Source organism: Canis aureus, chromosome 1 (assembly GCF_053574225.1).
Source record: "Canis aureus isolate CA01 chromosome 1, VMU_Caureus_v.1.0, whole genome shotgun sequence".
NCBI lineage: Eukaryota > Metazoa > Chordata > Mammalia > Carnivora > Canidae > Canis > Canis aureus.
Genome location: NC_135611.1, coordinates 57,105,216 through 57,121,120, shown reverse-complemented (window position 1 = coordinate 57,121,120; position 15,905 = coordinate 57,105,216). Strand labels below are relative to the sequence as shown.

Below are 15,905 nucleotides of genomic sequence, written 5' to 3'. Positions count from 1 at the left end.
ATGCCCCTGAGCAAAGAGTGTCCCAATGTCTATCAGAGACCGGTCTTTTCTAGAGTGCCGTGGCAGTGGGACCTTTGTCGTTCTGTGTCCTGGCAGTGCCTCCTTTGTGTGGTAGAGAGCTTTTCTGTTGGGTCAGCCGAGAAAGGTCTGGTGTTTCCACTTGTGGTGTTCATGAATAAAGCTTCTTCTGGGGCAGGTGTCTCTGTGGAGATGTGTCCTCTCTTCTCCTGAGCAAGCAGATGGGAGCATGGCTGTGGGGCAGTGGGGTGGGCACATGCTCAACCCGGAGACCCTGCTCACCTTCCAGAGCTGGTGCCATCCCCACCCTGCTGGGACTGCTGCATTTTGTTAGTCTCTTTCATTTTAGCTATTCTGGTATTTTTATTATGGTTTTAACTTGCATTTCTTTAATAATGACCAATATTGAACACAGTATCATATGATTATAGGCCTATTTTTAATTGTTCATTATTAATATTGAGTAATAGAACTTTTATTTTTTAGAGGTTTATTTATTTGAGAGAAAGAGGGTGCATGCACGTGAGGCAGGGGCAGGGGACAGAGGGAGAGCCTTCAGCAGACTCCATGCTGAGAACAGAGCCCAATGTGGGGCTCGATCCCACGACCCTGAGGTCATGACCTGAGCTGAGATCAAGAGTTGGATGCTTAACTGACTGAGCCACCCAGGTGCCCCAAGTTGTAGAACTTTTTAAAAACTGTGTTCTGGATACTATCATAGGTGTATGTATTGCAAATATTTCCCCTGATCCGTGGTTTGTTTATTTGTGTTGTAACATCCTTTAGTGACCATCAGTGTTGAATTTTTATGAAATGCAACTTTTATTTTATGGTTAGTACTTTTTGGCCTGTCTGAAAAATCTTGTTCACCCAAAGCCTGAAAATATATTCTATGTTTTCTTCTAGGAAGTTTATAGTTTTTATTCATATTTAGGTGAATGGCCCATGATATCAGCTGCCTGTTGTTCCCTAGCACTGTGCTGACCCTTGAGCAACACGGGGGTGAGCCATGTGGGCCGCCTGAAGGTGGGTTATCCCTACTACAACACAGCCCTATAAACCTACATTCTATTCTGTGGGGTTGTGAAAGTAACATTTTCTCTTTGCCAGCTGACTTTGTTGCAAGAATATTTTGTGTATAACACATATGGCATACAAACTGTGTGTTGACCAGTAAGCCTTCTGCTCAGCAGAAGTTGTTATACTAGTTGTTATGTTTCTGAGGAGTCAGAGTTATGTGCAGATTTTTGGCAAGAGGGGTTGGCATCCCTAACCCCCATGTTGTTCTAGGGTCAACTGCATTAGCAAAAATGTAGCATTCTAAAACATTTATTCTCACAATTTCTGTGGGTTGAGTCTGGGCTCTGGGCGTGGCTCAGCTGGGTCCTCAGGTCAGGGTCTCTGGTGGCTGTAGCTGAGGTATTGACCAGGGCTCTTGCTCATCCAAGGCTCTCTTAGGGATGGATCCACTTCCAGGCTTATTGGCCTGTTGGCAGATTTTTGGATCCTTGTGGTTGTAGGACTGAGAGCCTTGGTGTCTTGGTGGTGGAGGGCCAGAAGTCACTGTTGGCCATGACCAGAGTCCCCTGCCACTCCCTACCACGTTGGGTCCCTAGCAAGCCACTTGTTTCCTCATAGTCCTCAAGGAGGAGGGACCCCTGTGGGACAGTGCTGCCATATCGTAACTGTGTACAACACTGTCATTGGGGGTTAGGGACAAGTCCCAGCCCACCCACACATGGGGCTGGTACCACCACCGTGTGTCTGGCCTGCACATCCATCTTGAAATAATTGGACTAATTTGGGGGCATGGAGACAAGTATCGGTCAAGATTCATTTTTTTCCATGCAAATACTTATTCGCTCTAGCTATACTCGTTAAAGATACTTTCCTTTTCCACTGAATTTCATTGGTGTCTGTTGAAAATCAATGGATTCTTAAGTGTGGGGGAAATCTCTTGTTTAGTACTCAATCTATTACAATTTTGAGAGATGTTTTAAGTTTATCAATTGTTTATTTTCCCGATGGTATGGTTGGCACTTTAACTGTCTGGTGAGGATTGTTTTCTCTCTGAACACCACCTCTTATGATTTCATTGTACAGCCAAGGCTCATTAATGCTGTTCTGGAAAGTTACTCAAAGTAATCATGGACTGTAATCAATCTCATGCATAGGGGATGGTCACAGTTTTGCTCTATTACTTTACAATTTTAATTTTTTTCGCTATGTTTTTAGTGACAGATATAAATGATCATTGTCTTTCATCCTCCCCGCTGCCCCCCAGGATTTGGTTCGGATGCGCCCTGGCCGCCCATACCTCTGCCCCAGGGCTCTGTTTCCAGCCCAGGGAGCACCCACTCCACTGTGGACCTCTGCCCCTCGGTTCCCCTCTCATTGTTCAAACTCCTCAGCCACATTCAAAGTGCTGTCCTTGTGAACTTTCCCCAAAGCCCCGTCAGCCTCAGATCTCCCGAGTGTGGACAGCAGGCTTCAGAGCCCGGTGCGAAGAGCATGCAGGTGCTATATTCTCAGCTTACTAGTTGAGATGGCAGCTTCTCCCCTGGAATCTGGGTTCCTCAACTGGGGGTAAATGTCTTCATCTTCATTCTGTTTTTATTCCTGGAAGTCAATCTGATCACCAGAATAGAGCAAATAGATGCTCGCTGATTGCTGGCAAAATAAATCAATCGGCTTTCTATTTCTAACAGCTTTCCTTATTTCCACATTGCCTAGAAATGACAGTATTTTTCAGCTGAGAGTGTTTATCTTGTTGTGGAGGCAGAAATGCACATCTCACACACAGAGTTCTAGAAAACACACCTCTGAAGTCGGTCTACTTTGAAAGCCTTTGTAATAGTAAACCATTAGAAACACCTAGAGAGTTCTATGTGTGAAATGTGGGCTGTGATACAGCTTGGAGGTTTCATAATGCACCTGCTTGGGAAGTATAAGTAATCCTCCTTGGCGAGTCTGGATCACATCTAATGACCAAAGCAGAGGCTGTGGGGCAGCCACCACCGCCACAGAAATGGGGATACTGTGACAAAGACACTGTGCGTGAAGATTTATTTTGTGATCTCGGGTCCTCTGATGTTTGCATTTTCTAAGGCCACTTCTGTATTTTCAGTAGGTTATACCCCCACACTATTTTAACATTTAAAAGGGCATTTTTCCAGTAATGATTTGTGTAAGATGCAGGAGTCTACCAGTAGGGCCGTTAAAGCACATTAATGACTTATGGGCAAATGGCCAGGCCAGCATGTTGCAGCTGTCTTTCATACTCTCTTGGTCAGAGGAATTGCTGGTGTTAATTGGCATACCTCCTTCTTCCTCCTCCTTGCACAAACCATTAAGATTCCTTTAGAAGGCCGCACACGTCCATACATGTCTGCCTATCTGCCCTGACACCTGCGAAGCTCTTTCAGACCTTGAGCGTGAAGGAACATTTGTGCCAGGTCGTAACTTACCATGCACTTCTAGCCTCAGATATGTGAACATCTCGATATATGTTGTAATATAGGTAATATATATATATATATATATATATATATATATATATATATATATATGTATATATATTACATCGATATATATTGAATTTCTGAGATTTCCTCAACTGGGAAAGAGCATGCTCCTCAGTGATTGCTTTGTTGGTTCAAATCATTTTCATTTGTTCATCTGTTTGTTCATGCTCAATTTTAGTGGAACTGGAATGACAACAGTTTGGACCTGGAAAGGGACGTGAGGGGCTGGTTTCTCTGTTCCTGGATCCAGAGTGTGGTGAGGCTCATGGCACATTCCTGCCCTCTGTCCTCTAACTGACACCTGTGCTTGCTGTCCAGCCACCCCTCTCGGCTCTGCTTGGGGGTCACTGGAAGGCTCACGGAGCTTCAGAGTCTGCCAGACAAGATGCCAGGACCGTGTTCCCCAGCAAGCTCCCTGTACATAGCAGTGTCGCTGTGTCCCCAGGAGCACAGCTTATCCTGCTATCCTGAGAGCTTGTTGCCAGTGCAGGGACTGAGGTGCCACTGGTGGCTGTGGCTGCAGAGGGCTCAGTGTGGACCAAGGCTCGGATCATTCATTGTTCCCGGAGTCTGACTACTTGCTGTGTAAGCAAGCATGCAAACATTTAGCTTGAGGGGTACCAGTTATCTATCATCAGAGATAGTCATATGTTGAATAGTGACAATTCTTTTTCAGAAGTGGGAACACAAATTCTAAAAAATTTAAAATTCTAAATTTATATTCTAAAGTGACTCAAGCAGGAGAACAGGGGAACTTTAGGTGTTCTACAATATCTGTCACTGCAAACTCCCCACCTGCCAGTGATTTTTAACATAGTGATGCCTGGCGGCAGGGTGGCTGGAAAGTATCCAGGTTCAGATAGGACAAACGGAAAGAAGAGGCTTGGAAGGATAGAGACCATGTCTGTCAGTGAAGAAGAATGACAGGACCTCAGATTAAAGCAAAAAGGGGCTCTTGCAATAAATACCAGTGGACCAGGCAGAAGTCCTTAAGTGAGAATTTAATGCTTTCCAGTAGAACTGTACCTTGGCTTTTATTCAGGTTGGGTGGTGGGATGCTTTGGCAGCCAGTAGGAAGTCTCAGTGTGCCTGGGCTGGCCACCTGCTCAGTTTCCTGTCCCTACCCACTGACAGTCACATGGTTGTGTTCAGACATAAACTGAGGCAGTGGTTTCAACCTGAATGCCAACTACAGGTGGCCTGCCAGGTGAGTCCTTCACTCGGGTCTCACCTGCTGCCTGCCCTCAAGCCATTTCCAAGTGAGTGTGTCAAGACTCCAGAGGCCACTCAGTGCTCAGACAATATAGGCCAGACAAGCACACCAGACATAGAGGCAGAAGCCCCATGTGCACTCAGTGCTGGACAGTTATGTGCATTCACCACCAGTGTTTTTCCATAGACTCACATCTGCCTGGAGGAGCTAGCAATATCCAGCTGCTACCATTCAGTCTGTCAAACGGGGAAGCCCAAAATCAAGAGTCCAAATTTTCACATTCAGAAAATGAAATAAGCACAGTAGAATAAATTATAGAAATTAAAGTAGAATTACAAAATAATTTTATTAAAACATAAGAATTAAAGACACCTGAATAAGCCACGCCTGGAGGAACGTCCCTCTGTGGTACCCAGTTGGGGGAGCATCTGTCCTTCACGTTACATGTGATGGTAGCTTTCCTTTGTCAGATCCTCTGTGTTTAGATGTCACATGAACCCAGATGACACTTCTGGCCTCTGCTCATGTGTTACAACAGTGAGTCACATAAAATAAGGATTTGCCAGTGTGCTTTCATCCTCAAGGGACTGAAGACACTTGCATGTGGACTGGAGCCTATGTCCACAGGCCAGTCCTGAGGGGGCTGCATGCGGACTGGGGTGTGTACCAGTCCATGCCCTGGTGGTTCTGTGGGTCTTCTCCTGAGGGACCATTAGGGTTGAGAAAACCCCAGAGTGGGGAGATCTTGCAGATCTGGACCAATTATGTTTCAGAAAATGTAAATAGACCTTCTGCAGGTCTACTTGAAGGCAAAACAGTTGCCATAAATGTAATTCATGGTAGACATCAGATACTCTTCTAGGAATAATAGTTTATGTTTTAAAGTTTCTTCTAAATTTCTTCTTGATAATTGCTCTGAAATTAACTCCCAGTGTACAGACTACACTTTTGGAATAAGGTGCTTTTAAGTTGAAACTCATCCTTGACTCATTGCCCTACAGGGGGTTGCTGCAGTGTCCTGTCCCTGACTGGGCCTGCCTGCCTACAGTCCCCATGGAAGGCTTTCTGAGGTCAGGAATTGATGTCATAGGCTACTACTTGAGTCCTGAATCCCATGTTGGATCACTGTGTTCTGGAAATGCTTTCTTGCAATTTCTAAGCAATCATCATGACAACAGTGTTTATTTCTAACAAAAATATAGGCTTCTGCTTGCTTCTGGAGTTGATTAACTATAACTTTGGTCTCCACTGAGATGAGATGTTGACTTTGCAAAACTGCTTCATAGGTTGGAAGTGATGCTGCAATTCCCCCCTGGAAAGGTTGTGTTTGTGAGTCAAGGGTGTGCCACGTGACTGCACCATACTGTGCTCCCAACATTCACCTCAGCCTTAGAGCCAAGCCAGAGCTGGTGATAAGCCACAAGGCGAGACACTCTAAATAACATTCAGCCATGGATTTTAGCTTGAGAGTTCCATGTTGTGGACAACTACTTCAACTACTTCTGCAATGGACGAATACTTCTGTGTCTTCTAAATTCCAGTAACTAGTTGACAGTTGCACTGAAATTAGCATGGAGGGTTTCTCTGTCCTCAGGATCCTCGATGCCCCCTCCTTTCCAATCCCTCCTCAACCCTGACCCCGGAAACCTGTCCCCACATCTGCCTTTCCCAGACTGCCATGTGGGTGGGATCACACAGTGTGTGGATTCAGACTCTCTTCTTTCATTTAATGATATGCATAGAAGTTTCCTCCCTGTCTTTTCATGGCTAGAGAGCTCATTTCTTCTTAGCACTGGGTTCCATTGTAATGTCTGGATATGAGTTTTTCTTTACCAGTGTCTATATTTCAAATCTTTTCCTGTTTCATGGTCCTGGCAGAGAGCTTGCCCAGAAACACAGGAAGAGGCCTCATTTGGAAGAGATTTTTCAGTGCTTCTCCGAGAAGGAAGACTTCCGATAGGTAACCATTATTGGGCCCAATGTCTTTTAAGTATGAATTGGTGTTCGACTTTATCAGAGGTTGTATACACCTACTGAGAATATATTTTTTTAAGTTTTTAATGTGATGAATGGCACTTACCTATTTTTCTAGTATAGAACCACCTCTTATTCTTCCAAAAACCTCAGATTGGACATGATAAGTTGTCCTTGAATAGTAAACTAGGTTATCAGTGAAGCCTCCCACTTGACTCCCTTTTGTCAAGATTGTCTTAATTATTCCAGGCATGTACCCTTCCATATAAATTTTAGAGTAAGCTGTGTCTACAAAAGTCCTTGCTGGGGTTTTCATAGGAATTGCATTAAACCCATGTATATACATCAATTTGGAGAGAACTGACTTTTTACTATGATGAGCTTTCCAACCCATAAACATGGTTTGTCCTTCTATGTATTTTCATATTTGATTTCCTTTGTCAGCATATTATCATGTTCAGCTTACATATACTGCATATGCTTTTAAAAGTTATATCTGGTATATAATTTTCTTTAGGGTAATTATAAATTATACTGTTTTTAACAGTGGTTTCCACATGGTCATTATCAGTATATGTGATGAGACTGAATTTTGTGTGAGTGACTTTGGTCACATTCTAGGAGTTACTTTTTGTTTGTTTCTTTGTGTGTGTGTGTGTGTGTTTTCTTTTTTTTTTTTTTGTAGATTCCTTGGGATTCTCTATATAGACAATCATGTTATCTGCAAACAGGGACAGTTTTGCTTTTTCCCTACAATATGCATGTATATTATGTCTTACTCTTGTTGTATTGCAATTGCTGGGGCTTCCAGCACTGTGTTGAGTAGAAGTGGTTGTCCCTCTGTGGTCCCCAGTTGGGGGAGCATCTGTCCTTCACGTTACATGTGATGCTAGCTTTTGGCATTTTGCTGATGCTATCAAGTCCACTTCATAAATTGCTTTTTATCACAAATGTGTGTTGGCTTTTGCCAAATGCTTTTTCAGTATCAATTGCTACAGGCAATTTTTCTTTAGCTTGTGGATATGGTGGACTGTGATATTTTGACATTGTATAATGTCATGTGTCAGTATTGGAAGATCCATATAACTAAATGGATTGTATTTTTCATGTGATTAATGCACGATGTTATAAAAGCATGCACTGGTAAAGATTTGTTCATTCACAGTGGAAGATGGACCAATAGATTTTAGTGGGTAAGAATACACTCACTGATACAACTTCAGATTCTACATTCACATAGCCTTTAAGAAATATATACATTCATCATATTTTGGAGCAGCATCAAAGATGATTATTCACAATCATCTGAAAGGACTGTTAAGAATAGTTCTTCTGTTCCAAATAGTCTTCAACCAAGACAACGTATTGCAACAGTTTGAGTGCAGAAGCAGGTAGAAGAACCTAGTCGTCTTCTAATAGGTTAGACATTGATGAGATCATGACATTCATCTCACTAAATTTATTTTCGTTTTGGAAAACCATTATTTTTCATAAAATAGGTTATTTATGTAAAAATATAATGGTTAATCATTGTTAGATGAATTCAAGCATAAATATATTTTTAAATTCCCAGTTTTATTTTATAATTTGCTGAATGTTGGCTGACACTGCCTGCGTAAACAAAAGATATTTGTGGTTCTCAGTAATAAATTTTAAGAGCATGAAGGGGTATTGAAACCAAAAATTAGGAAGTGCTACTTTATGATAGTATGATTCTGGTTTTATTTTATTTTATTTTATTTTTTTTAAATTTTTATTTATTTATGATAGTCACCCAGAGAGAGAGAGAGAGAGAGAGAGAGAGAGAGGCAGAGGGAGAAGCAGCCTCCATGCAGCGAGCCTGACGTGGGATTCGACCCTGGGTCTCCAGGATCGCGCCCTGGGCCAAAGGCAGGCGCCAAACCGCTGCGCCACCCAGGGATCCCTGATTCTGGTTTTAAATACTTTCTTAGATTCATTTTGGGAAGATATTTTTCTAGAATTTATTCATTTGCTAAGATTTAAAATGTATTATCATGAAATTGTATTCTCTTATCATTTTTTATTATTTAGTTTTTATTGTAATTTCAAAATTGTGATATTATTTGAAACTTACAGAAAAAATGCTAGAATAAAAATGAATGTCCTATATAGTTTTTACCCATATTAATAGTTTTATTTTACAGTATTTTTTACTTGACTTATAATTTATCCATCCCTTCTTTCTTAATTTCTCTGCGTGTAGCTACCTAGCACTTGAAATTTGACTAGTCCAAATTAAGATGACCTATAAATCTAAAATATACATCAGATTTTAAAGATGTGGTACAATATAAAATTTTTCATTAATTTTATGTTGATTATATGCTGAAATAATAATTTCTTAATAATGGGTTAAATCAAATATCAAAATTAAATCATTTGTTTTTATTTTTTAATGTGGCTTCTAGACAATTTAAATTATACATATGGCTTGCATAGTATTTCTATTGGATTGCATATATATATAAGTTAGATTTTTGAAACCATCACTAGTACATTGGAGAAATCTTTCCCCTTTATGTCTGAGCACATTAGGATGTACATTAGGAACTATGATATCCTTTTACATACATAGATATGGTTTTAAATATCAGGGAATGTTATGCCGACACAAGGCTGTTCTCTGCTCATCCAATCCACAGTTCACTTCCAGCTCACATTTACAGATCCTTTATAACTCTTCCCAACCCACGATGATACACTTCTTATAATTGTTATGTCTTCCTAGCCTCTCCTAACTTGGAACAGTTTCTTTTTTATCTTTGACCCCCTCTCCCTTTTTTTGACAACCACGAGTCAGTTCTTTGGTAATATTTCTTTATGATTAGTTGCCCTTTTTTGGTCAGGACTGCACAGAGATGGTGTTCTTGGGTCAGTGGCAATGTGATATTGGTTTGTTCCAATCATCTTGCAGACTTTCGTAACTTGGCTAAGATCCTCTACACCAGGCTTCTCTTTTGTAACAGCAATATTTTTTCTTTCATAATTCATAAGCAGTTTAGGGGTGGATATTTTAGAATGAGACAAATATCCTATTTATTATCAAACTTTTACCTACTAATTTTGGCATTCATTGATGAACTTCGGAATTTTTGTGTAACTGGTTTTTAAAGAAGACGATAGACTTGAAGAGAGCAGACTGAGGACTATCTTTGCACACGGCCAGGACTCACACATTGTGTTTGGTACATGGGACCTTGGATTGTGTAGCAGTTCCATACTTGAAATGGGATACTCAGGTATCTAGAAGTATACCCAGCTTTATAGTGATAGCAGTGAGAATCACAGTTCATAAAAATAACTGACACAGTTTGGAAGTACTCAGTGGATGTTTCGCACACATGCATGCAGCAGGTGTATTTTCAAAAGCTTCTCCTTGAGGGAATCTTCAAAGGAGGAAGTCCTCGAGTGAGAAAATCACAGCAAGTTTGTGTCATTGGAACTGTGACCACAGCACTGCCTTCACTCCTCCTTAGCCTGTTTTGCTCTTGGCACAGAAGGGCGATTTAATATTTTCCAGAGATGAAGTCTTACAGGCGTGCTGGCAGCTTCTGGATGGCTTCTGTGAAGTGATCCCTAAGTTTTCATCCCTTCACGTGGATGACTCTGGGGACCAGAATCTGGGCCCACATGCTGGCACTGCTGCCTTCTATGGGGAAGCACTACTTAGGGATGAATCTGCTGGGTGTGAACACTCGCATTTATCCACCATTAATCGTTTGATCGCCTCTGAACTTGACCTGTGACCTCCTGTTGTCTCTTCCCTGCTTACTCTTGTACTGCATCCTGCCTGCCTTTGGAAAGATGAAAGTTCCCAGTTGTGGATGGTCTGGACCCAGTTAGGTTGTTGTACCAAAATTAGACCCGGAGCACAGCCATTTCAAGCAGTACTGAATCATCTGGGCAACACTTACTAAACCTCATTTCCCAGGAGAAGGTGAACTACTGGAAAATACCTCATTGCTTTTTAATTTTGGCCTTGGTTTTTCCATGATTGTGTTAGATTATAAAAGAAAGAAAGAAAGGGGATTTTCTAAAGATGAGTCTGTTTTTCTCCCTGTTCCTAATTTTAATTTTTTTGAAGATTTTATTCATTTATTTTAGAGATAGAGCAAGAAGGGGGAGGGGCAGAGGGAGAGGGAGAAGCAGACTCCCTGCTGACCCTGGAGCCTGTTGCCGGGGCTCTGATTCATGACCCTGAGATCATGACCCAAGCCAAAATCAAGTCAGATGCTCCACCCACTGAGCACCCTTGGCGCCCCTTAAAATCATCCTTGGTGATTTTAAGAAACTGAGGTACTTGGTGGTATTCCTGCATAGCTACCATGCCTTTCAGTTGTCAGACTCGAGATTATCTAATAATTCTTTCAGTTTTAAAGAAAGTAAAAAGATGAAGGGGAATATGGTCCCCAAGCAGACTGGCATGCCAGGAGACCTGTCTTCATTCTTTAGTTCTGAACAATTTTGGTTACTCTCCTCATGCTCTCTAGCACCTCGTGGTGTTACCAGGTGATATCAAACTGATAAGATATCAGTCATAGGTGAGGCCTTAAAATCATTTGATTCTATTTGTAGCCTGAAGAAAATGATAGAGCTAGTTCATAGCCTAGCGAACATTCCAGAGGTCTCCAGAATCCTGCACAGGTGCTGTTTGCTCACCACAGTGGCTCTTTCAGTGCAATTTAGGATTTTACCTATGAAAGATTAGTTATTTTATTTTCTAGACAAGTCAGATTGTAAAATTATACTCTAAATGGTTCGCAGAAGAATTCAAAAGATGTTTATAGATATCTTTCATACTAAAATGTTCTTACAGATGAGTAGAAAATATAACGCAGCTGACCCTTGAACAACACAGGTTTGAACAGTGCAGGTCCACTTATGTGTGGACTTCTTTTTGGTAAATATGGTACTTACTCTAAAGGTGTTTTCTCTTATGACTTTCTTAGTGACATTTTCTTTTCTCTAGCTTACTTTATTGTAAGAACACAGTATGTGATATAACAGAGAATAGGTATTTATGGGCTGTTTGTGTCATTGGTAGGCATCCATCAACAGTAGACTGTTGTACTGAACCTTGGTGGGATGAAACGTTATACAAACGTTATACGTGTATATTCGACTCTGCAGAGGTCCCATAGTTAAAGGGTCAACTGTAGCTTCAGGTTTTACCTGGATGACAAGTGTGTGTACCCAAAAGTTAGAATATATGAAGTTATTGAGTAGGGAAGTGAAGTGTAAGGGCTGGAGCTGACCAAGAAGAAAAAGAGAAGCCTCACTAATGAGCTGCTGTATAGCCGTGAGTCCGGTAGCTTGACTGAAATGGAAAAATTCATAGAAAGACATATGTTGAGATTGACTTAAGAACAAATAGAAAAATTTAAGAGATTTATAACAAGAGATTAAATGATAAGAATAACTAAAAACAAAGAAAACTCCTCACAAAGAAAATACCAGGAAAAGATGGTAGTTACTCCTACCAAATATTTAAAGAATTAATCCCACTTTTCCATAAATTTCCAAGAAATTAGAGGAGACACCAAAACTTACTCAGTGATGTCAGTGTCATTCTGATTTAAAAAAAAAATCAAGAGAACAGAAAAGTAACACCAGTGTTTCTTATGAATATAGATGCAAAAATCCCCAATAACAAGCAAATCAAATCTGGCAATATGTAAAAAGGATTATATACTGTTACCAAGTGAGCTTTATCCCAGGAATGGAAGACTGGTTTAACAAAGGAAAATAAATTAATGTAATACATCCCATCAAAACATAAAAGCATATGACCATCTCCATAGACACAGAAACACGCCTGCATGCACCTGCACGCTCACCCCTGATATCCAGTACCCATCAGGGATCCGAGGTTGCTCACCAGGGTGCTTATCCCTCTCATGTGTCTGGGGTTAAAAACAAATGCAGTGGATGGGGGCTACAGTCTCCAGGGCACGTGGCTCTCTGGAAACAGAGCTACTTTCCTTTGGGGACTGGTCCCTGCACCATTGTTTGTGGTGCGTGGACATGGAACCTCAGTGGCTGCTGTTTGCCTCTGACTTTTCAGTGTTGAGCTGTGGGTGACCTTTGAGAGGGGGTCTGAGACCTCACCATGATCTTGGGTTCCAGGTGTGCATCGGTGTCTCGGGAGGTGAGCCAACAGGGATTGGTCCTCTTTGGTCACATTGTTCCTCCAAACAGACATTTCCAGCAGTTCCCAGCTGTCCTGCACGTAGCATAGAAGACTCGTCTAAGTGTGTTACTGGTTCCTCCAGCCTCATCTCTCTTCTGCAGCCACTCGCCCGCCAGCTGGCTGACTTCTCGCCCTTTCCGAAATAAGCCACCTTCTCTCACACAGGTGTGCCCATTTCTCCTTTCTGGAAGACATGCTGCCCTCTCATCTCCCTTGGCTAATGCATATTTGTCCTTCATATGTGTCCCCGACCTACCCAGGCATGTTCCCCTCTGGGGGGCCCAACTTCTTCTGGGTGGTTTGCCTCCCCAACTCCTTTGTGAGCCCGTTATGGTCCTGCTCCCGCTCCGCGCTCTCACACCCTGTGGGCCCTGTGCCCCACAACCGGGCGTGTGCAAGCCGTGCCCCGCAGGGGCCCAGGGTTGCATGTGGATTGATGCGGGCAGCCAGGCAGCTTCATTGTGACGTGGGTCCAGCGATGACCCCTTCACTGTGACTCCATCCTGAGCCCTGACTATCCCAGAGCCTAGGTGAGGCGTTGTTGGGAGCCAGAGCTTCACGTTCTCATTTCAGTTGACAAACCACAAAAAGAACATCTTTGACCTGCCTACCCTGACAGATACCCCCTTATCACATCAAAATTGAAAGACACATGTGGAGTTTATGACTAAAGTTAACACAACTTCAAAGGCAATTGAATGTAATTATCATGATGCAATTTTGGGCACTCTGCCGCAGGGTTGGCAGTAGAGTGAAAATCTCATTTAATAAAAAGTAGGAAAATAATCCAGGCTCAGTGACAGAGTAGTGAGTGTCCAGCCTGCTTCTAACCATCGTTTACTGTCAGCCTGGAGTCTCCTGAGGGTGCTTGCATGTCCCCGAGAGACCCAAGTCAGAGCTACACCCCATGTACAGGGTGCTAGGAAACCTGGACTTGTGAGGTTAGAGGGGGGGTTCCCTAAATGTGAGGAAGGTTCTCCAGAGGTTCTTGATAGTGAGGAAGCATGACAAATGGCCATTATGGGGGACAGACGAAAATAGTTGCTGCACAAATGGATCATTAATGTGACGTCACAGTGGTAGGATTACGGCAGAGAAATGCCAAGTAAGAAGCTTATTAGGTTCACTTTGTGTTTCTCCTACAGTTTGGTAGCTCTGCGAAGGTATGATTCTGTTCCTATCTATGCTAGAAAACAGAGCATCTGAAGATAATTACTGTAAAATCAAGGACACTAGCATGTAGCCAGGTGCTATTGTGGATGTGTCCCAATGTGAAGAGTTACCACTGTGATCTTCTTTATTGGTTCAAGGAGAGCATCAACAAGGATGAACTCCAATAGAAAAATAGAAGGAAGGTTGAATATTTTTTTTTAATTCTGGAAAAGATTACTTCTTCTTTTAGATAAATGTGTAACTGCACCAGAGAGTGAAAACTGACCTAAGAAAACTAGCAGCTCTCCACTTTTATTAAAATATTAAAGTCAAGAGGATATAATTTTATGTATAAAATATAATCCATTCATCCATCCATTCAAGCCAAAATTATTGAGTGCCATGAAAAACATTCGTGAGGAATGCTGGCAAGATCCTTGTTTTCATGGGGCTTAATGGATAGGCAGTGTCAGGGACTCTGGCAAAAACAATAGAATTTGGTATGGAGGGACTGTCATGAGTGGGAGACTATGAAATCAAACATAAAAACTCCTTAAAACACAAAAAGACATTGCTGTTTTTTTGGAAATGCGGTGTGGGGTGCGTGTGTGTGTGAGGTTTGCATATGCTTTTCTGAAATGTAATTTTCTAATCATGGAATTTAGACTTCTGGCTCAGGATAACTTTGGATTTCAACCTCTTGAAAGTGTATTATTTTGCTGTGTATTATTTTGGTGTATTATTTTGTTCAATCCAGAGTAGAGGTGGAATGCACTATCAGTGAGAGGGCAGGGAGGCACGGCCCAGGCGCTCTGACCTGCTCACAGCAAACACCACCAGCCTCGCACACACTGCCTGTCGGGGCAGATGTCCCTGCGCAGCCCGTGCCTATTTACTCCCCCTTCTAAGCCCCCTGCGGTTCCGTGTTCGAGGAGGCAGACAGAGGGGCTGGTGTAAGTCTCGGAGTAGAAGTGTTTGTGGATTTGCACATGGAGAATGAGAACCGTCAGATGCAGAAGAGGGAGACAACCTGTGACCTCGGCCCCCATGGGCTTGCTGCTGTCATTGTGTGCGATAGGCCACACTGGACCCATAGGTGGGATGTAGCTGCAGGCGTTTGTAGCTTTTGAGTTATGGCCACGGAAGATGGTTCCTGTTACGTTTAACAGTTGTTGATCTAACATCTGGCTGGTGGAAGATATTTGTTCCTGATGGTCTGGCAAGGCTCTGGGCTCTGCAAACACTCACGGCCACGGCCTCCAGCCCGGAGCACAGTGTGGTCACAGGGGAGGAATGCGACAGTTGGACTGTAACTGGAGTTCTGCTAGTTTCTCTGTAAATGATTTATAAACCCAACTTGAAAAATTCGTCTTAAATAAGCTGCAGCATTCTCGTGTCCTCAACACATAGGATTCCTGTTACACATGGTTCTGTTATTGTGGGCCGTTGCACAGTTACAGAGACGTGGCAACTATGCTTTCCACGCAGAGATAAGTAGCTTTCAGGAGAACAGACACAGGATTTCCCACACCTGGAGCCCCGCAGACCTGTCCGGCCTGCTTCCCTCCATGATTCTGGGAAGGACAGCTGGCACCGGGGTGGACACTGGGTTCCAGCCTGTGGTTTATCCCTGTGGTTCGGGTATGAGAAGACCATCTTGGATGTTAGTAGAATACTTAGACTATATCGTCATTTTATAGGACATCTAAGGTGCAGATACACAAATAATATGTACAGAGATGACATTGTTTCTAATGGTTTGTGTGTTTCTAATGGTTTCACTTTTAAAATATATATGATTTTGCAAAATAGG

General features: G+C 42.4%; 1 protein-coding gene across 25 annotated transcripts in view; it reads left to right on the top strand.

The window, feature by feature from the left end:
- WDR27 (WD repeat domain 27) overlaps nucleotides 1-15,905 on the top strand; it is a 214,781-nt gene that overhangs the window by 147,139 nt on the left and 51,737 nt on the right. For 5 of the 25 annotated variants that reach the window (XM_077900390.1, XM_077900364.1, XM_077900381.1 and 2 more), the window contains one exon: nucleotides 6,634-6,826. The exons of 9 other annotated variants lie outside the window; for them this stretch is intronic. In XM_077900390.1, coding sequence (XP_077756516.1) covers nucleotides 6,634-6,792 — 159 coding nt within the window. In that variant the 3' untranslated portion in view covers nucleotides 6,793-6,826. Of the gene's footprint in view, nucleotides 1-6,633; nucleotides 6,835-15,905 lie in introns of those variants that run through there. 11 more of the 25 variants (XM_077900319.1, XM_077900310.1, XM_077900326.1 and 8 more) reach the window with 7 other exon arrangements.